The sequence below is a fragment of the Dryas octopetala genome, chromosome 4 (assembly GCF_963921425.1).
Source record: "Dryas octopetala chromosome 4, drDryOcto1.1, whole genome shotgun sequence".
NCBI lineage: Eukaryota > Viridiplantae > Streptophyta > Magnoliopsida > Rosales > Rosaceae > Dryas > Dryas octopetala.
In genome coordinates, this window is record NC_141369.1 from 26005061 (window position 1) to 26024890 (window position 19830).

The 19830-nt window shown below is 37.4% G+C and overlaps 5 protein-coding genes across 6 annotated transcripts; 2 read left to right on the forward strand and 3 right to left on the reverse strand.

The window, feature by feature from the left end:
- The first annotated feature begins 301 nt into the window (after window positions 1–301).
- On the forward strand, window positions 302–3169 carry LOC147288949 (uncharacterized). 2 transcript variants are annotated; one of them, XM_086241648.1, is made up of 3 exons: window positions 302–731; window positions 1435–1440; window positions 2818–3169. In XM_086241648.1, exons 1-3 carry the CDS (start codon window positions 535–537, stop codon window positions 3041–3043), a joined length of 429 nt encoding a protein of 142 aa, XP_086097774.1. In that variant the 5' UTR covers window positions 302–534; the 3' UTR covers window positions 3044–3169. The 2 variants fall into 2 exon arrangements, with proteins under 2 accessions (XP_086097774.1, XP_086097773.1); XM_086241647.1 differs by lacking the exon at window positions 2818–3169 and having other exon boundaries at window positions 956–1509.
- Window positions 1521–2070, reverse strand: LOC147288950 (DUF3339-domain containing protein). The gene has a single exon (XM_086241649.1). The coding sequence runs from the start codon at window positions 1933–1935 to the stop codon at window positions 1729–1731; it is 207 nt and encodes a 68-aa protein (XP_086097775.1). The 5' UTR covers window positions 1936–2070; the 3' UTR covers window positions 1521–1728.
- Window positions 3170–4010: 841 nt separating the features above from the next.
- Window positions 4011–4640, reverse strand: LOC147288951 (uncharacterized). The gene has a single exon (XM_086241652.1). The coding sequence runs from the start codon at window positions 4327–4329 to the stop codon at window positions 4117–4119; it is 213 nt and encodes a 70-aa protein (XP_086097778.1). The 5' UTR covers window positions 4330–4640; the 3' UTR covers window positions 4011–4116.
- A 2421-nt stretch (window positions 4641–7061) lies between these two features.
- On the forward strand, window positions 7062–7444 carry LOC147288952 (uncharacterized). Its single transcript, XM_086241653.1, has one exon. It carries the CDS (start codon window positions 7159–7161, stop codon window positions 7366–7368), a length of 210 nt encoding a protein of 69 aa, XP_086097779.1. The 5' UTR covers window positions 7062–7158; the 3' UTR covers window positions 7369–7444.
- Window positions 7445–8008: 564 nt separating this feature from the next.
- LOC147288953 (agamous-like MADS-box protein AGL27) lies at window positions 8009–18811 on the reverse strand. Its single transcript, XM_086241650.1, has 7 exons — window positions 18340–18811; window positions 12173–12251; window positions 10912–10973; window positions 10744–10843; window positions 9656–9697; window positions 8970–9011; window positions 8009–8837 (listed from the first exon to the last, which is right to left on the reverse strand). Exons 1-7 carry the CDS (start codon window positions 18522–18524, stop codon window positions 8658–8660), a joined length of 690 nt encoding a protein of 229 aa, XP_086097776.1. The 5' UTR covers window positions 18525–18811; the 3' UTR covers window positions 8009–8657.
- Between the last annotated feature and the right edge of the window lie 1019 nt (window positions 18812–19830).

Consider the following 19830-nt stretch of genomic DNA (forward strand, 5'->3'; position numbering starts at 1 on the left):
TTAGTTCAGCCCATAGCCCATCTAATCCTTTACCTTTAGCCCACCTCCAGCCCCCATCCTCCTCAACCCCAAGGCCCAGCCTATAAGGATATGTTAAGGAGGTACAAGTCATTATGAATGAGAGGGCAAAATGTCTGGTTGTACTAGCATTAGTGTTATTGTATAAGTTTGGCAGTGAGTCAAGTACATTTTTTGAAATTTGAATATATAATCCATACAGAAAAATGTATTTGTACGTTATGAGTAATAAGTGTTACGTGGGAAGCTTCCTTGGGATGCATGTGAGTTGTGAGGTGTAAACAACTACAAGACTAAAAATGTGTGAATAGGAATAGCTTGATTCTGTAACCTTCACCTTTTCCTAGTCATCGATCCCTTGTCTCTTCCTCCCCAAAGGCAACCATACTCATTATTATAGTAGTCATTGGCAGACAGAGATCGATCCCACTTAACTTAAACAGATTTAGATTTTGGGTTGAGAGTAGTTGAGAGAGATCAAGAAGGCAAGTAGAAGCAGGTAGCAGATCATCGAAGATGTCGGATTGGGGCCCAGTTTTCGTTGCAGTAGTGCTGTTTATACTGCTAACTCCAGGATTGCTGATTCAGATGCCTGGAAAATCCCGATTCGTAGAGTTCGGAAACTTTCAGACAAGTGGAGTTTCTATTCTGGTTCATTCCATCATCTACTTTGCACTCATCTGTATCTTCTTATTAGCTATTGGAGTCCACATGTATGTTGGCTCTTAATTTTTAAACACCAGGCCATCTCAATATTTCTCAACTCGATCTACTACTTGTACCAAATTGTCTGTCTAGAGTTGATTGTACTGTATGTTTCCTCAGGATTTAATTGTCTCTCTCATTTACATTTTCAATTTGATGAGTAATTATGTGCTTGATTAGCTTGTTTGGATTTGATCTTTTTCTAGTAATTACTGGATTTTCTTCTTGCTAGGTATGGATTAGTTGGAATTCATGACAAGAAAGCATCTGTATAGTACTACAACATCAGAGAGTATTTTGTATTAGCTACCATTTTACAACAAGCAAATTCAGAATTTTTGTATGCTAATTCAAACATACAAGTTTGATCAGTAGCAGAACCAACAATTATGTATCATTTATGTGCATATCTTGAGGCTTTAGTACTGGTTTGAGAGTCAGTTAGCAGATTTGCATGAGTTCAGAGCCTCATACCAGGGGAAGTGCAAGAAACAAGGTAGCAAAGAGAAAGACCATAAGTATGGCTTAATTTCATGGTGCATAGGTAGCCTCCATGTAGTAGTAGGGTGAGTTTTTTTGCTAATCTGTGAAGCTTTAATGGGAATCATCTAAATTCATCCACTAATAAAAGGAAAACAAATTCTAAGAACATATGGTTGCCTTTCTGATACATGTCAAAAACATATGCTTTGTGGTTGAGATCCTTGCAAGTTGTAAGCAATTATTTGCGTCTTTAAAGAATTAGATTTATGCAAAGACCTATGCTTGCAAGACCACAACTGCTTGTTTTCCTGCATATTTCAAAGGGAATTTATTCACAATGCATGGCAAAGTAATTGTTCATTTGCACAAAAGCAGAATACATGTAGCTCCACTGCACCAGCAGTAAATGAAAACAAGTAAAAACAACAAAATTAAATCCTTGTGTACTGTAAAGCAGCACTAAGCTGGTCTGCCAAAACTTGAGAATTGAGAATTGACATGGTCCGGTGGCTCTGGTGTTTCCTAAACATAGATGTGAATGTCAAGAATAACAAGAAGCAGAATAATTAGCAAACCATAGATAACAGTGTGCAAGAATATGGAGGCCACACTGGTCTTCATGTTCATAAATTCGAAGGGGCGCTCCTTGCCTGGCATTTGAAACACCAGCCCTGGTGACAAAAATGCAAACAACGCTGAAGCTATCAGGGGAGCTGCCCAATTTTTCATTCTAAGCTTCTCTGTCTCTCCCCAGATTTCCCTTCACCCTTCTTTGACTATGTAGAAGAATAATGGAAAAAGCATATATAAAAAAAGAGCTTTGGATGCCATAAAATGTATTCTACTGCTTAAAAGAGGGAATGAGAATGAGAGAATCCCATAAAGCTAGAACATGATATAATTATCAACCATCCACTTTGGCCCCTTTTTTAAAATTGAAAATCCTTGGTAGTGCAGCTATTGTTGCTTTGCTTTGTTGAATTATTGGAATTTGGATAAGTAGAGCATCATTTTCTATTGTTGTTGTCAAGGCCATAACTCATGGAAAAGGCAGGCATATAAAATTATAAATAGCATAGGCATAATATTGTTGTTTGCAAATTGCAATGAACAGCAGTTCCATTTCGCACTTATGGGTTGTGGCTGTTACATGCTTCAATCACCGTCCATTTCAGTTTTCAATCCCTGACTGACTGACTCACTGTCTATTTAATTAGGCCACAGAGCTTAAGCCTTTCTCTACAGCAGTCCTAGTTCAATGTAGTGGGGAAGAATAAATAAAAAAAGAAAAAGCTTTCAAGTAGTGGGTGGGCCCATCAGTAGATTGGGCTTATTCGTTTATTCTGGGCCACCGCCAGAGAGTGGGCCCACTTGCGCTCATGTAATCTGCAACCGACAGTAGAGAAACCAAGCTGGTACTAGTAGCTTGCTCCTCCGTCTGTTGGCCATGGTTGCTTAAAACTTGAAAATTGTTTCGAATTCCGAATCCCAAGTGTCACTCTCACTTGCAAATCTCAATAAACAAACAAAAACAAAAGCCTTTGAGTTCCATCCTCATCCCCATCGCGTCAGTCACGGGAAAGCCCAAAAGGCCAAAACCCTCATCGAAATCTCATTTCATCTGAAAATGGCGGACTGGGGGCCCGTGTTGATCGGAGTGGTGCTGTTCATTCTGCTGCAACCGGGACTACTGTTCTCGTTACCGGGAAACAGCAGGCAGGTGGAGTTTGGGAGCATGAAGACCAACGGCAAGGCCATAGCTGTCCACACTCTCATCTTTTTCGCTCTCTATGCCATTCTCACCTTGGCCGTCCACATCCACATCTATACCGGCTGATCCGGTACTCTCACTGCTTTCGTTCTCTTTGTCTGTGTCTGTCTTTTTCTGGGTTCTGTTGTTGTAACTTAATACCTGTTGCTCTTGAAATTTTATATATAAAGCTCAGATCTTTTTGGGTTTCAACTGCTTGGTTATGGTCCTTAATCTTTTCCATTTTCTTATAATCTATGATTTGAGAATCCCTTTTTTTATGATTCTACATATAGGATCTCTGGTGCAATGTAGTGTTGTTGGACTGCTCAAGAGTCGAACCACTACTGAGCTTAAGCTCCTCTAAAAATAGGTAGAATAGCCAATCTACCAAAGGAGGTTGGGGAAGTCGGTGTTGGTTGAGCCCAAAGCTCACGCTTCTTGGCTCAAGCTATTCTGGGCAGCGGGTACATTTGAACCCACTTTTGACACATTGGGTAGGACTAGAAATCTAGAATGACCGAGTCCACCTCTATCATGTGGTCCCAAGACCACCTTAATTGCTTTTCAATTTATTTTTATTATTATGCTTTGATTGAATATTATATTTGAAGAGGGGTTCGAACTTTGAATTAGAGAGCTTTTTAGAGGAGAAGTGTGTGGGGAATGTAGACGTTCTCATTCAACTATTTCTATAAACCCTTATTGTTTCAGTTGGTTATGAATGTCCATGGTTTGGTTTAGGAAATCCTTTTGCTATTAGTTGATATTCGTAATCAGAAATCCTTATACACATGCTTGGATGGTCCTAAGCTCATGCTTTCTGTGTAGCTGATACTACACAACTTAAAATAATGGAAACTTAATCAGATCAAACTCAATATAGAACAACCATGTGGGGTTGAAACTGAAGAGATGCAATTGCAGGGCACCACTTTGAGGAGACAATTCATTATTATGCTCATTTACAATGTCAATTGTGAAGTGAACTAAAACCAATTAGGTAGCGATACAACATTCAACAAGGAGCGCAGTGTAGTTGAAGAGGAAGAAGGAAAGCCAAATAAGGAGTTCATTTAAAAAATCAAAATAGTATTAGAAAACAAGAAAAAGAAAAACAGGGGTTGTGGGTGGTGACTGGTGACTGAAAATGATTTGTATCAGTTGACATGTATGTGAATACCGATTGCAATTATCAAGATGGTGATTATGCAGAAGTATATGACGGCATGGACCAGGATGGCAATCCCACTTGTGCACATGTTTCCGAACTCCATCACCCTTGTCCTTGCTGGTAGTTGGAATAGCAGCCCTGGTGACAGCAGGATGAACAAAACCACTGCAGCGACGACCGGCCCCCAATCAGCACTCATCTTCTCTCTCTCTCTCTCTCTCTCTCTCTCTCTCTCTCTCAAAAGGAATGGAATGGAGGTGTGTGGAAACTTGAGACTTCTCTTCAAATGGGCATATGGACTGTTATGATCTTAACTATTATGTAGAAGGATGTATTCTGTTTCTTAGTGAAGAAGGAGATGGAGGGGGATGCTAAACTTAGTGAGAAGGAAGACAGTGGGGTTAAAAGAGAAGAAAGGTATTAGTATTAGGAGAAGGTGGTGGGTTTGCTTTAATCTTTATGGGGGATGGAAACAAAGGCGTTTGCTTGCTTTCATAAGCTTCCAATAATTGTTCGCCAAGAAGGGCTCTTTTTGCCTGCTTTAGAGATTGATGAAGGCGGTGTCTTCTTTACGGAAATGTCATTAAATAATATTTCGAAAATGAAGTGTAAAGTTGTAGTTTTAGGGTAATGCATGTTTGGAATGCTTTCCTTGTTTGATTTACCTTTCTACAGGAAAAAGCTATAAAGCATATATCAAGGAATGCAGGGAGTACCACAAGTTGAAACGCCAAGAAATTATAATGCAGAAACATGTCTGCTACTTGAATTGACCAAGGTCAACAAAAAAAAAAAAAAAGAATTAGACGTTAGTTGGCCAGCAACAAAGTGATGCTAAGATCAATTATTTGGAATTTGGGGCCCACGAAAGGGAAGCAGTGAAGGACTAAGGAACTTAGGGCTGGGTAAAAATACCGAAATATCGAAAAATACCGATACCGAACCGATTTTATACCGAAAAATACCGATACCGAAAATACCGATGAATTCGGTAACGGTATTGGTTTACAAAACCCGGTACTGACGGTATACCGATACCGACCGCATATTAAAAAAATATAATTAAAATAATTCATTTTTATACATTAATATACTATACTGGTATATCCTAAATATAAAATACTTAGTATTACCTTTCTATATAATTTACAATTTTATATAATACATTTCTAATTTTTTATAATTTATATCAAACATATATAAATTTATAAACCCTAAACCTATAACTTATATGTTTTTTAATTTATATAATACATTTTTATATAAAAACTAATTAAAAATACCCTAAACCCTAATATTATACTAAATTATAAACCCTATATAGTATATAGTATATGTATATGATATCTCATACTAAATTACTAATTTCTATACCCTAATAGTCTAATACTATAAATTTATAATTCATAGATTCATAATTGGTAACTTAGAGTTTGGTATATAGTATATAATATAATACTAATATGATATAATATGGTATAGTATAGTTTAATATGATAATTTTAGTAATTTAGTATATTAATATAATATGATAACACTAGAAATTTAAATTTTTATTCAACTATGGTTTTAAGAGGTTTTTAAAGGATGTTGAATTGTGAAGCCCCGTATTTATTTCCGAAGGTTTATTTTGAAAAGTATTTTAAAGATTTTGGAATTTATTTGGAAAATAAGAAGAGTTTTGATTTAATTTGGGCTTGACTCAAAGTTGACTTTTAAAACTAGTGGACTTTTGATTTTGACTTTTGGCCCATTAGAAAGGTCTCGAGCTTACGATTTCATAGACACGTAGCACACGTTGATCAGAATTACGGTTTAGAAGTTACGGATCATACAAGTGTGGGGCAATTGTGTAAAATTTGCATAAGGGTTTTAAAAACCCATTTTAATTTCTGAAATCCCTCATTCTCTCTCCTCTCTCCAGAAATTTCAACAAGTTTCTCTCTCTCTCTCTCTCTCTCTCTCTCTCTCTCTCTCTCTCTCTCTCTCTCTCTCTCTCTCTCTTATTCTCACTGACTTCTCTCTCTCGGGCAGCACTCCCCTGCGCACAAACATCTCCACCCAAGTCCAGCCCCTCCGACCACTTTCCTCGACAACCCAAGATCATCGGCGGTGAGCTGTTCTCGCCGGCGCCAACCCCCCCAGACCAGTCCCCTTTGCCAGCCCGCCGCTCTCTCTCTCCTCTGTTCTCTCTCTCCTTCGCGCCCCCTGCAAGCGCACATGGCCCAGCCACCATAGCCACCTGACGCCGACCACCTTCCCCGGCCTCTCCTCCAGCCAGCCCAACTCCCCTGCGCGACCCCTGCTCGGGAAACCTCCAACAGGACCGCTGGCTCCTCCAATTTTCCGATCGATCTCCTCTGTCGCACCCCCTTCCCTCTCTCCCTCTCTCTGTCTTATCTCTCCTGTAGTTGGCACCGCCACTCTCCGACCGATACCGAAGTGATCGGTTACCGACCCATATCGGTCGGAATTCGGTATGGGTGTTTCGGTACGGTAACCGTACCGAACCCACCCCTAAAGGAACTGGTATATGATATGAGAAAACAACTGTTACTTACAACGGGCTGAGCTTAGACAAAGAATTGAAAAATGATTAGGCCCAAATCCAGTGAAGCAGGGTCTATTAACTTGGGCCGGAAAGAAGACCCAAATTGTGTATTATTACAGTTAGAGCCGTCCAAAGTGGAAAGAAAACAGGGCACTTGATGCCCTTCCAATGGGGGCGGTCCAAACCAAGATAATGGAAATTAGAGTCAGCCGATTACAACCTTTTGCTTTGTCCTGGAGCTTTCTGTTAGACTCCTAAATTCCAAAATTGTCTTTATACAGGCGACTCTATCTGTTCCCAATTCTCTTTTTATGGCGCTTCCTTGTTGCTGGTCTTTCATTTCCTTACTAGTGTAGCACTAGTACATAGCACTAGTACATACTACAGTCTTGTTCATCAATATTATACTCGATATTTGTTTTTTGCCCAGCATTGCTGGACTTACTGTGACATACCATAGCATATATAGAATAGAAAATGGCGGATTGGGGACCAGTGGTGATAGCAGTGGTGCTGTTTGTGCTGTTGACACCGGGGCTGTTGTTTCAGCTGCCAGGGAACAGCCGAGTGGTGGAGTTTAACAACATGCAGACGAGTGGGGTCTCCATCTTGGTCCACACCATCATTTACTTTGCTCTCGTCACCATTTTTCTCATTGCTATTGGTGTTCACATCTTTACTGGCTAGCAACCTACCTACCACTTTCATGTCCATTTATATGGAGATCGATATTCATATAGCATATTCCACATCCACTGCCCTTGTCCCTGTGGGGTACTACCACATCCACATCCGTTCATTTCAATTACTATGGAATATATCTTCTGTGGGGTACTACTGTTTTGTTGATTACAAATCATTTTATGATTTATGGGTGATTACGGTTATAATTAACAAGTTTCTTTTTGATAAAAATGAATGTCCCCCAACCCCAAGAAAGAAAAAAAGCTCAAGACTATTTAAGATTTGAATTTTAGTTTATACGCCCGGGGTTCCAAGCTTAGCACTGATTAAAGGAAAATGATGGTGACGGCTGCCCAAGGATTTCAACAGGCACCGCTATGATTTCTGGAACTATAAGCCCACAAGTTTACGAAAAATATAGTAGAAGTGTAGACCTAATACAACAAAACTTAAAATTTACAATAAAAAGGGAAACTGACGTGTGCTATTAAAGAGGGAAGAGAGAAGGAATCAAAACGACCTAGTATTATGATTAGCACTGGTCAGCACAATTTGGATTAATAGAGATTTCAAATTCTTCCAAGATATTAACTCTCTATATATACATATATTTGTCCACACACACACCATTAACAACTTAATACTACTTTGATATTATCATCACCATTTTGGCATTGGTCATAACAAATTATTATTAAGTTCTACATGAAAGAAATCAAAGAATGCAATGCAAGCCACGTTGACAACCTCTGAACTCCTGATCGATCAATGCTCTTAGAGCTTACAAGACAAATTAATATACACAATTTTTCGGAATGACATAACAGTCCAGTTGATTTGGGGAGAAGTTTGCACTGGGGCTGGGATGTACCACAATGCATAATTTAGCACTTCTTTCTATTGGGCCGTATAATGTTGCCTTCAAAGACCCAAAACCCATCAGCCCAGCAGCCCAATCCATCATATTGAGGTTGATTTTGTGTTGTCATGTTGAATTGAGAGTTTGAGACACAAAATACACAGAGCATCACACTGAGAACTATTCAACTACATACATACATACATACATACATACATATAGAGGCATAGAGCACGAGAGGTGTCCCACACATACAAAGCGTACAACAAATCAGTCACCGAAGAAAAAAAGCATTGACATCATGCCACTAGTACTATGTACTAGTTGAGTGAGAGTGACACGTGCATGCAGATGCCCCGTCTTAGGCGTACGTGGCAATTCCTGCTTGTGCCACACATATAACACTTTACTTGGATTTGAAAGGTCAAAGGACTCAAAACAAATTAAGCATGGGATGTCGATGATGAGGTTGGTCATTCTCAAAATTCTCGAAATTCATGGCATTCTCATGGTTGTTGTTGTCGTCGTCGTTGGAAGAGGTGCTCTGCTGGACTTCCGGGTCAGCTGCGTCCTTGTCCTTATCCTTGGCCTGCTGCTCCACCATTGCTGCAATCTGAGCCACACAAAACAAGAAAAGCACTTCAAATATTTGTCGGCATAAATCCTTCTGTGAGTTCATTATCAACATAATTTCTAGCCAGTTGCTTTCTGCATGCATATGCAATATAATTTAAACATCCATTACCTCCTTTTCCATACTTTCCTTCTCTTCTCCCAGCCGTTTTCCCTGTTCATTAATGACCACACCAAATACAACAAGTTAATTAGTAATCAATTTGTTAATTGCTTGCTGAATATTAATCTACATATATGCTGCCTGCTCACTCTACACAGTAATGCACTACCACACATGTGTTGGCTCTCAACTCTCAACTCAACTAATGTATACATATATATCAGAAACATAAATTAAACAAGTAGTGAACCAAAACCCATAAAGAATCAGATATTGCAATTAATGGGCAAGAGAACCCCTTCAACGTCCACCAGAATGCCAACAAGACTCTACCATACCAAAAAACAGGTATGAATAAACTAATTACTAGTGAAGTAAACACATGAATACATATTAGATAGAAAAATGTCCCTACAATTTCACTGGACAGTAAACCCCCTTCAATCTCCACTTCGATTCACTAATACTCATGATTAGTATATAATCTTCTCCAGGAACAATATATTTAAGCATGATCTGATCGATCTGCTGGCATAATATTTGACCCTGCTAAGACAACACTCACTCCAAAGAAACCCCATTTTCTTTTCTTTTTTTGAATACTAGGTAGTTACCAAGTTAGCAGTTCACTCATTCCAAGTTTAATATGATGTTAGAAAAATGATGAGAGAGAGAGAGAGAAAAGATAGGCATACCTTCTCAACAAGAGCTTCTACAGTTTCCATCATTATCTGTGTCTGCATCATTTAATAATACTTTAGTGAGTATAACAGTAACACCACCAATCTACTTATCAGACTACACTCCCAATACCATTCATAATAATTATAGCAGTACGTATCTCAAACTCTTACAATACAAAACAAAAGAATTCATGCCAGGTCTTGATTCTACAAGTCATTGAGAATTAATATTCTATATACATATATGTGCTAAAGGAAGAAGATAGAGAGAAAAGGACCCATGGAGAACATATAGTCTGTAGATTTTAGGTTGTTACAGTTGAAGAGTAAAAAATAATCTTAGCTTGGACATTTAACCTTCTGTCATAAAATACTGGTGTTGTTACAGTTGAAATTACAATTTCAGGGATGAATTATATAATGTTTAATCCAAACTTCACCAGAAGCATCAACAAATTACTGAATATCATCATGGAGGAGTCAGAAACAATAGAACTAACGCATAGGTACATGAATTAATATATTGGCCCAGAGGATGAACCAACTTTAAAACTTAGAGGACAGCAACAGAGACAGAACAGAACAGAATAGACATTTGGGACTTTATTGACTATCAATATGATGTCATAGAAAAAGAAACTATTTAATTAAACAGAGTAAATACAGAACAAACCAGAAGAGAACAGAAGAGAACAGACATTCTTTTCTTAAATACAACTACAGATTTGTGTGAAGAAAATGCGAGGTTATACTTTTTCCAATATAGGACAATACTCCACATTCTCACACGCCCCTGCACGTGCGGCATCACTTAAGCCAAACACCTGGACAATTAATACTGGGTGTTGTGGGGCATGTGTGGCCACTCGGCCTAACACACGTGGGTGAACATACTCTAATACCATGAAGAAATCTAGCCATACACCTCAAAACTAATTAGCAATAGGAGGAGTGGCTTAAGACCCTTATAAGCCACTATGTGAGGTTATACTTTTCCAATATAGAACAATACTCCACATTCTCACATTGTGTACTAGTTAATGATAGTGGTCTGATGATAATTAAAGAGGTTGACTGGGAACAGAATAGGAGATAACAACCTTTCTTGATCTTGTTTGTCTTAATGCTGTATCAAGTTGCTTCTCAAGTGCTGTGAGCTCTGTCACATCCAGATTATCAAGGTTTTGTGCCTCAAGTTCACTGCAAACACACAACCAAATGCCAATTATTATAATGAACATAAAGAAGAGTTTGTGCATGAACCGTACCTTTGAACCATTTTCAGTCGGTTAGCGTCTGTGCACAGACCACTCCAATCTGAATGATGCTTCTGAGTTTGACACAAAGTGTAAGAAGAGACTCAGAGAGGTGGTGATAAAGGACAAAACCTCTTCTTATCCAAACATTTTATACAGGCTAAAAATATGGTTGATGAGATTGCAATTATTTAGACACCAATATAAATAAAACCTTGGGTACTAACAGATACAAATTGATATGACTACTATTTGGATAACTGCACTTTCATTTTCTCATGCTCTAGATAAGAGAAGGTTGTCCTCTTAGCTTTGTCATCACCGTTTGTGTAGTGCCAACTTCCAAGATCCCTTTTTATCCTTTAACCTATGAAATGTGCAAAGTACGAAATCCAGCTTTGTGCTTCACAAGAAGTATGTTTTCTTCTTGGGAAAAGAATACAGGGTTACCAAGGAGAGGTACCAGTGAAGATTATCACAGTACATAAATATACTAAAGCATCAGTGATGGTTATATTATTGAAAATATTGTCAAATTTATTTTACCTATGTATAAATAGGTTCAAAGTTGAAGACAAAAAGATATAAATTGGAAATGAGTTATACCATATAAGCTTGTCAATCAATCGAATTAACATCTATCCTTCCTGATATAGGTGTAATTCTATGCAGCTCTTAGAGGTTGAAAGTTTCGACTTCAGAATTTCATGAAATTAGAGTTTTTGATATCATATCAAATAATTATTAGACTGTACGAGTTTAAGTTATTAGAGAATAATCAATAATGTATATTAAACTAACAGTTTGAATAAAAAGTATTAAACTATTAAAATGGACTAACAATGTATATTAAATTAACCATTTGTATGACCGGCCCACAAAAAAAAAAAAACCATTTAAATGAAAAGTATTAAATTATCAGAGAATAACCAACAATGTATACTGAGCTAATCTGACCATTTTAATGAAAGTTTAATTCCTTTCCCTTACTAGGGAAGGGTTTGTTTGGTCCCAAGGTTTCAATAGGCAAGGAAGGGGATGGTTTTAACTTTTAAGTGAAGGCGAGGACTACCCTTGCATCCAATAAAAAAAGAAAGCAAAACAAAGAGCTAGAATATATTTTAAAAGTAAGAGATAATGACCATTATTGGTATTGTCAATTTTATAATCAAGCCTGTAAGCCTGTAATCAAGCCTTATAATGAAGCCTATAATGAAGCCGGTTAAGCTTATAATCAAGTCAATTTTATGTAGGGTCAAAATGTTCCACCAACCTTCGCATCATTAACATTCTGGGGATCAGCAATTTCTTCGTCATTATGTACCTGATAACGCTCAAGAACTTTTCCTAAACTGAAGCACAAGAAAATTCGTAAGCACAAGTATTTTATATATTAAAATGAAAGATGTAAGCATCCATGATATACTTGCAAAGATTAGAAGCCACTTTGTGAATTTAATTTATCTAAAACAGTAATCGAAAAGAAATAACATCAATCTCTAGTAACCAGCAAATAAGAAAAATGTACAATTTTACGCCTAAGAGCAAGTGACATCATAGGGTACTCCTTGCAGAAGTAAAGATACAGTACTGTATATATGAAGGGGTTCGCTGAAACCTATTTCTTTTGCAAGTGAAGAAACGCCATAGAGTAGACCACCCAAATAGAAAAAGAAGGTTGCTATAATGCAGTGTGTTAATTATGACACATGCTATAATGCTATGCATTTTTCTTCATGAGGAAGAGAAAACAAAAAGGTATTTAATTTCTCTCTACTGAGCAAAAGCGAAAACAGCTATGAAATATTGTAGTTATTGACTTGGTAGCTCAATCTTTGTCCTCAACTCATATTCAAAGCAATGTTGACTGTTAAGCTAAAGTTTAAACTGGAAATTTAAAATTGTAATCAGAAAACTTATGCTATTATAATTACCCCAAAATCTACTCCTTACTCAAGTTGACATTTCATTGATTCATTCCAACAATATCAACCATTGATCCACTGAATGAGTATATATAGTTTTATTAGATACTTAGACAATCCAATGTTGGATTTTAGCTCAACATTCTCTCTCACATGGTACTCTTTATTTCAGGTGATTCTATACGTGGACAAATACATCTTTTTTTCAATACCATCATTTTAAGTGGTTCTACATCTCAACAAATAATTCTTCTTTTGAGTGACCAACAGTTTTAATGTGTGGTCTCTATTAACACTTGATGACTATGACGTGATTGTTAAGCTTAGTGAGAATATGTGAGAAAGAATTCATTCATTCTATAGTCTTACACAATGAAAACGATCAGAGGGTTTTACCCTTTTTTGCACTCTAATAACAGGCGTAACTAATCAAGATAATAAGGCCTAACTAATTCAGGTTAAGCTAAACTAACAGCTATATACTGTGCTAACCAAGCTAAGCACGTGGACTACTTAATAGGCACATGACTGCATCCTTATACACCAACCGTGATATTAAATAGAGTAGTAGACATCCTAAATGGCCTTATTTTATTAAAGCACTCATATATCACACTATCACACATAGCGTCAAAGTGGTGAGTGACTCATGGTGTTGTTTACTTCAAAACGCCATATTATGGGCCAATGCAGACATTGAAACGTCCTTTTGCAAACTTGTCAGAAATTGTTTTTTTTTTTTTTTTTTTTTCAAATTTTTGCGCTTCTAAGCTACTACATAAATTGGTCTGCCAATTGTTCTACATCTAATAATACACTTAGCCTAATAAATGTAAGTTTAGTGTTCAACATGTGCAATGACATCTCTCATGTACATCACAAACATATTTACGAGATTGTCATAACATGATTCCTTATGGTGTTCTATCATCACAAGTATGAGTTGCATTCTAACGGGTGGGACTCAAGCTGCGAAAGGAGGTGCTTTTCCGATACTTATAAAATTTCATCTCTCAGGTTATCCCTATTTCACTTCTCAGTCAATATTTGTGATGGGCGATTGAATGGAATAAAATTCCTATTTGGAAAGATAACAATCATTGTTTCTTGACCTTTAATTATAAAAAATAACTTCAAGTATAAGTGGTATCACAAGGTGGTATCACAAGAGAGAGAGAAAAAGAGAAAGAGGGAAGAGAGGGGGATGGGGATGGCAGGGTGCAAGTAAGTTCTTCTCTTAATTATAAACATTTTATATTTGAATCATAATGTGGTTGATTCCTCATCTATATCATGCTTCTATTTCCTATTAATTATTATTGATGTGATGCCGTCTTTCAGAAGGTGGGAAGAATGACCTCATTAATATCATGCTTCTATTTCCTATTAATTATTAATTAAAAGAGTTAAGGGAGTTAAAAAATTATATTAAGAGATGACATTAAGCAATGTTAGATAAAGCAATAATAGATAAAAATCAATGTTAGATGACATTAAGGAATGTTAGATAAGAGATGACATTAATTATATTTAAGTTTGAAATTTTGAATTCTTTGTTTTTAGATAAAAATCAGAAAAAAAAAAAACAAGAAATATCTAGTATTTTCAAAAATGATGTAGGACAGACACAACCAATCCTTTCAAAAGCTATAGCTATTAGAAGAGACACAACCTATTCCTATATATCACCCAGGACCAGACTCGAAAGCGTACTCTCCAAGACTACCCGTTCGGGCTTACGTCCTTATGGACTGTCATAGAGACCTGGAACCATATAGGCCCACCCGCGGGCCCAAGTGATGCTCCTGCATCATTCTCCTACTCTTAGGGAAAATCCCCTCTTCATACCAACTGATGTAGGACAAGCGCAACCAATCCTTCCAAATGCCATAGTTGTTAGAAGAGGCACAACCTATTCTTAGGAATCACTCAGGACCAGACTTGAGAGCACACTCTCCAGGACTACCCGTTTGGGCTTCCACTCTTATGGACTGGCCTAGGTCTCCACGGGACCTAGAACCATATAAGCCCACCCTTGGACCCGAGTGATGCTCCCGCATCATTCTCCCACTCTCAGGGAAAATCCCCCTCTTCAAGGCGCATCCAAGGGAACTTGAACATGAGACCTCCTGCTCTAATACCAACTAATGTAGGACAAGCACAACTAATCCTTTCAAAAGCCTTAGCTGTTAAAAGATACACAACTTATTCCTATAAATCGACCAGACTCGGGAGTGCATTCTCCAAGACTACCCGTTCAGGCTTTTGCCCTTACGGACTGGCTCAGGTCTCCACGGAACCTGAAACCATATTGGCCTACCCTCGAGCCCGAGCGATGCTTCCATATCAAAAAAGCAATATTTATGGAGATGAGTGTGTTTGTAAGAGAGTGAGAGACTTCTAACATGTTAAAAAGGAATGTGGTCTTGAGGGGGATGTTGAGATCCACGGGACAAAGGAATCAAAAGTCAAAATTAGCTTATTTCAAGAGTTGCGAAGAGGACTCATAAAAAAAATATTGGAAAAGAGAGATGAGTTTGTTGACAGTGTTTCATCGCTTCTTCCTTACTTTTTTTTATCAATTCTTTCATTAACTGCTCTTGTTGTACTCTTGTTGGAGGATGTCTTCACATGAAGTTAAAAATTAATCGTCCTGTCAGTCTTTTCAAACTTTATGCAATTTTATGAAAACGCCTGTTAACACAGAAGGCCTTGTTCTAATAAAACAGAGTCTACACATGTACAACATATTTATTGTCTAGAATTAGATTGGCTGAAGGTTAACTCACTAAAGTTAAGCGATATTAAGGTAGGAAATAAAGGTTAACTTTTAATTTTTGTCCAATTTGAAAAAATAATATGGATTAATCATGAGAAAAATTTACCCCTTTCAATCACCATAAAATGATGGGACATTAATCTTTTATAACTAATCCAACTTCTTCCATTAATTGGACAAAATTTATTAGTTAATCTACATTTTCTTCTCCAAATATCTTAAATCTGGTGAGTTAACTTATTCATCTAATCTAGAGGACAAAGAAAGTCATTAGGTTCATAATACAGAGCCTAGATTCTCTCTCTTTCTCGACAAACTCTATCTTTACTTTATCTTACATCATCTATTTGCACATGTTCTGTGTTTTTTTTTTTTTTTTTGACCAATTGTGCACATGTTCTGTGTTAAGTGTAAGGGTTTTGTGTTTAACTCAGGTTGAGTGGTGGTGCTCTTAATCCTTAAAGATAAGAGCCTCATTTTGACCTCTGTTTTAAATAGAGAATTAAGTTTCACATCACATAAGTAACTATCTAACATTGAGAATGTAAAAGATGATATGTTTGTAAGCTAAGGTCTTTTAAGATAAAACCTCACACCTAACTCTATTAGGTGGTTACGTTGGGGTACGAGATAGGAGTTGGACTGTATGAGTTCCTAATATGTGGTATCAAAGTCGGTGGTTTAACTAGACAAAACATAGAATACAACGATTGTAGAATTGGAAGAATCTTGTATGGTTTGCAAAGAAGTATAACACGATGTGAGACTTCCAAGTGCTACAGAAACTAAAAGTGTGGGAGTTGTAAGCATTCCTCTAGATGGCATATCTCGAGATACTAATAGCAACATATGAGGTATCATAGTCCCTAAAAAATGGTATCAGAGTCGGTAGTTCAATTAGACGAAGTATGACATAGCAGAATTGGAAGTCAAAATCATCTTTTATTGTTAGTCCAAAATAGTTAACAAGTCTGAGCAACCTAATTAGTAATTAAAGACTTAAATCATGAAAAAAGAAAAACACACATTTATTGTTATGGATTCCATTTTCTTTTTAATTAGACCTTATTTCCAAATATTAAAAGAACTATAACACTTATAATCCTTGAAATTTAAAGAAAGGTGTAAATGCCACTCCATATAAGAGGTCGTTCTCCTTACTTGAATCCGCGACTACAAGGTCATTTGTGCAGGTGGCACACGAAATAATTTTCTAATATTTAGAATCAATCCCTTTTTTTTTTTTTTAAAGATATCACGAGTTGCTTTTGAATTTTGATACCTTGTCAATTAAAAAGAAAAATGTTGCACTGGCGGTATAAAATTCAAACCATTTCGTAGTTGTTTATATCATATTTGATCGAGCGTGTCATACACACAACAAGACGACTTAAACGCATGTGAAACGACTGTTGCTCAACACTTAAGAACTAAACCAATGATTAAGGATGATTTTACATCCTAAAGTAATCAATCAAACTATAAATCTTTAACCTCCTAAACTATACTATACTTCCCACTTATAAATCCTAATTATAACCTTTAATAAACCTTATAATAAAATAGTTAAAAACTAAAATTGTAACTATTTATAGAGAGTGAAAAATAAAAGAAAAAATGGCCGAGACAAAGAATTAAAGACTATTTGACTTCCATTTAGTCCATTTAGGATTTCTAATAAATTTTTATATAGAAAAGTCACTTACGCGTACAAAAGCACAAGTAAATATATTTTTTAAAAATTATTTATTTGTTTTGTTTTACTATTTTAACTCTTTAAATAATTTTATTTTGTAAAACAATTTTTTAGTAAAAGGTATTTTAAGATGTTCAAAAATTTTAACGATAAGATACCAGTTTATACTGTATTAGAGATAATAAAACCCAGATCATTCATCTTTTTTGTTCGATGCCATATTCTCCTGAGCTTAATTAAGTTGAACAGCATCAACTTAGTTTTCAGAGAATATTGACTACCAAAAAAAAAGAAATAAAAAAGAAGCATCACCTACATTCCTACCTAGCTACGTCCTACTGTCAGAACACTAGTACTGTGTATAGTGATTGAGATGGCATGCAACATTAAACAAGTTAAAGTTTCTGCTTGGCATGCTTGCCAACCCAAGAAAGAAAAAAGTAATCATGACCAAGAAAGTAAAGCAAATTAGAGAAGGTTAATTATTATTTTGATGATGATGATCACCTGGGGTATGTATATTTAGCTACCTAATCAACGGTCGACGATGAATGATGCAATGGGGCTCCAATATTATTCTACACACCATAGTATTGTGATATTTATGGAAACATAACAAGGTTATCTGTAAGGGCTATATATGGTAAAAAGATAAAAAGGTAATAAATTAATGAATAAAATAGTAAAGCGCATACGGAGTAGAGTGGAGTCGGTCGAGAAATGCGAAGGATATATAAAGATGTAAAATTTAAAAAATGGAAGTAAATTAATTATGATCGACGGTGGAAAATACATAGAGATAGTGAGATAGATACATATATACACTATAACTTAGCTCGAATGTTTGATATATTTACAACATGGTCCTACTGTAGTTGCAGATACAGAGGAAAATTAAGATAGGTTGAAAGAAAAGGCCAGCACGCTATAGTGACTCAGCTGCTAGCTACCCAGAGCGAGCCAAGATATTTATGGATCGATCGAAAAGCATAGTAAGCGAGTAAATTAGTAAGGCGGTGCGAAACTTGAAAAGGGCGTACCTCTCGCCGCTACAGAACTCGTACAGCTTTCCCTTGGCGGAGAAAATGATCAGTCCCACCTCCACGCCGCAGAGAACGGAGAGCTCGCGAGCCTTCTTGATCAGCCCACTCCTCCGCTTCGAGAACGTCACCTGCCGCCTGATCTTGTCGTCGATTCGCTTCAGTTGCACCTTCCCTCTCCCCATTTTTAATTCTCAGAAGATAAAACCCTAACCCTAATTAAGCGAACAATCGGCAAAAGAGGGCTTTTTGTCAGCCGCAATCGCTCGCCACCGTCACCCAGTCGCCAAATACTGATAGCTCAGTCAGTTGGTTACTCACTCAATCCCTCTCAGCCGGATATACGGAGCGGAAAGTCTATATCTAAGCTAATTTAATTTCGAGGGCTGCTATGCACACCCTTTTTTTTCTCTTTACACCCCCTCACTTTTAATTAGTAAAATGGCAAGTCTAAGTGTCTAACCCAATACAAAAAGACGATAAAGGATACTACAATCAAAAATAAAACTTACTAGCAACTCAGCTCCAACCTCATGACCTCCGATGTGGGCCGGCGGTTAACTCCCTCTCTCTCTCTCTCTCTCTCTCTCTCTCTCTCTCTCTCTCTCTCTCTCTCTCTCTCTCTCTCTCTCTCTCTCTCTCTCTCTTTCTCTCTCTCTCTCACTCTGCACCTTCTGCCGGAAGGAAATTAAGGATCGCCGGCCTCCAGATCAGAAGTTGCAAACTATCTCCGTCAGCGCCAACACGTCCTCCGTCCACGGCTCTTGAGAACAGAAAAAGGTTCAAAAGGCGTTTTCTTTTCTTCTTTGTATGGTTTGCTAGTTTCACCTTGATACTAAAACCAACTCAATAATTTTATTTTCTATAAATAGTAGTTATTTCCGCAGTTACGCTTATGCCTCAATTGGTAGGTGGGGCCCACACACCCGAGTGATGATATCCTGTCTCAACGTTTATAGTAAGTAAAGTTCAGGAAGTAACTACCAAGCAATGCTTGCCCACGTGGCGAGTTTTTGGTCCGAACTGGTTAGGACTGTCCAATCGTCCAATCCAAAGTTCCAAACGTCATTGACCGTACATATTTATATATTATCCTCGTCTGGGCTCTGCTGTGGTCATTGGCGGTCCAAATGGTGGTGGCGGTGTATCTTACGACAAACGTACAGTCATTTTTGCCTCTCTCTCCCGTAAAATATCTTTTTCTCCTTTTCTACCGACTCAAATACGCTGAGCTGGGCATAGAGATTGTATCCGAGCCGAGGCAGAATCTGACGTGGTACAACTGCGACCGCATAGGACCTACCACAATAAGGCCTTCCACAGTGGTGAGCTTGAGAGTGAGAGTGAGAGTGCCCTGAAACTCTAATTTTGCTACAATGGGCCGGAATAATGAGAGTGAGGGTGAGTGAGGGTTAGAGTTGAGGGTGAGGAGAGGATTTGGTTGAGAGTGAGAGTGTGTGAGTTTTTTATCACAGTGGGTCCCACCGAAAT

Coding starts and splice junctions, on each gene's coding strand:
- LOC147288949 (XM_086241648.1), top strand. CDS start 535: ATGTCGGATTGGGGCCCAGTTTTCGTTGCAGTAGTGCTGTTTATACTG.
- LOC147288953 (XM_086241650.1), bottom strand. CDS start 18,524: ATGGGGAGAGGGAAGGTGCAACTGAAGCGAATCGACGACAAGATCAGG. Junction 9,698..10,743: donor GACAAACAAGATCAAGAAAG/GTTGTTATCTCC, acceptor TAAATGATGCAG/ACACAGATAATGATGGAAAC. Junction 9,012..9,655: donor TAGAAGCTCTTGTTGAGAAG/GTATGCCTATCT, acceptor ATTAATGAACAG/GGAAAACGGCTGGGAGAAGA.
- LOC147288950 (XM_086241649.1), bottom strand. CDS start 1,935: ATGAAAAATTGGGCAGCTCCCCTGATAGCTTCAGCGTTGTTTGCATTT.
- LOC147288952 (XM_086241653.1), top strand. CDS start 7,159: ATGGCGGATTGGGGACCAGTGGTGATAGCAGTGGTGCTGTTTGTGCTG.
- LOC147288951 (XM_086241652.1), bottom strand. CDS start 4,329: ATGAGTGCTGATTGGGGGCCGGTCGTCGCTGCAGTGGTTTTGTTCATC.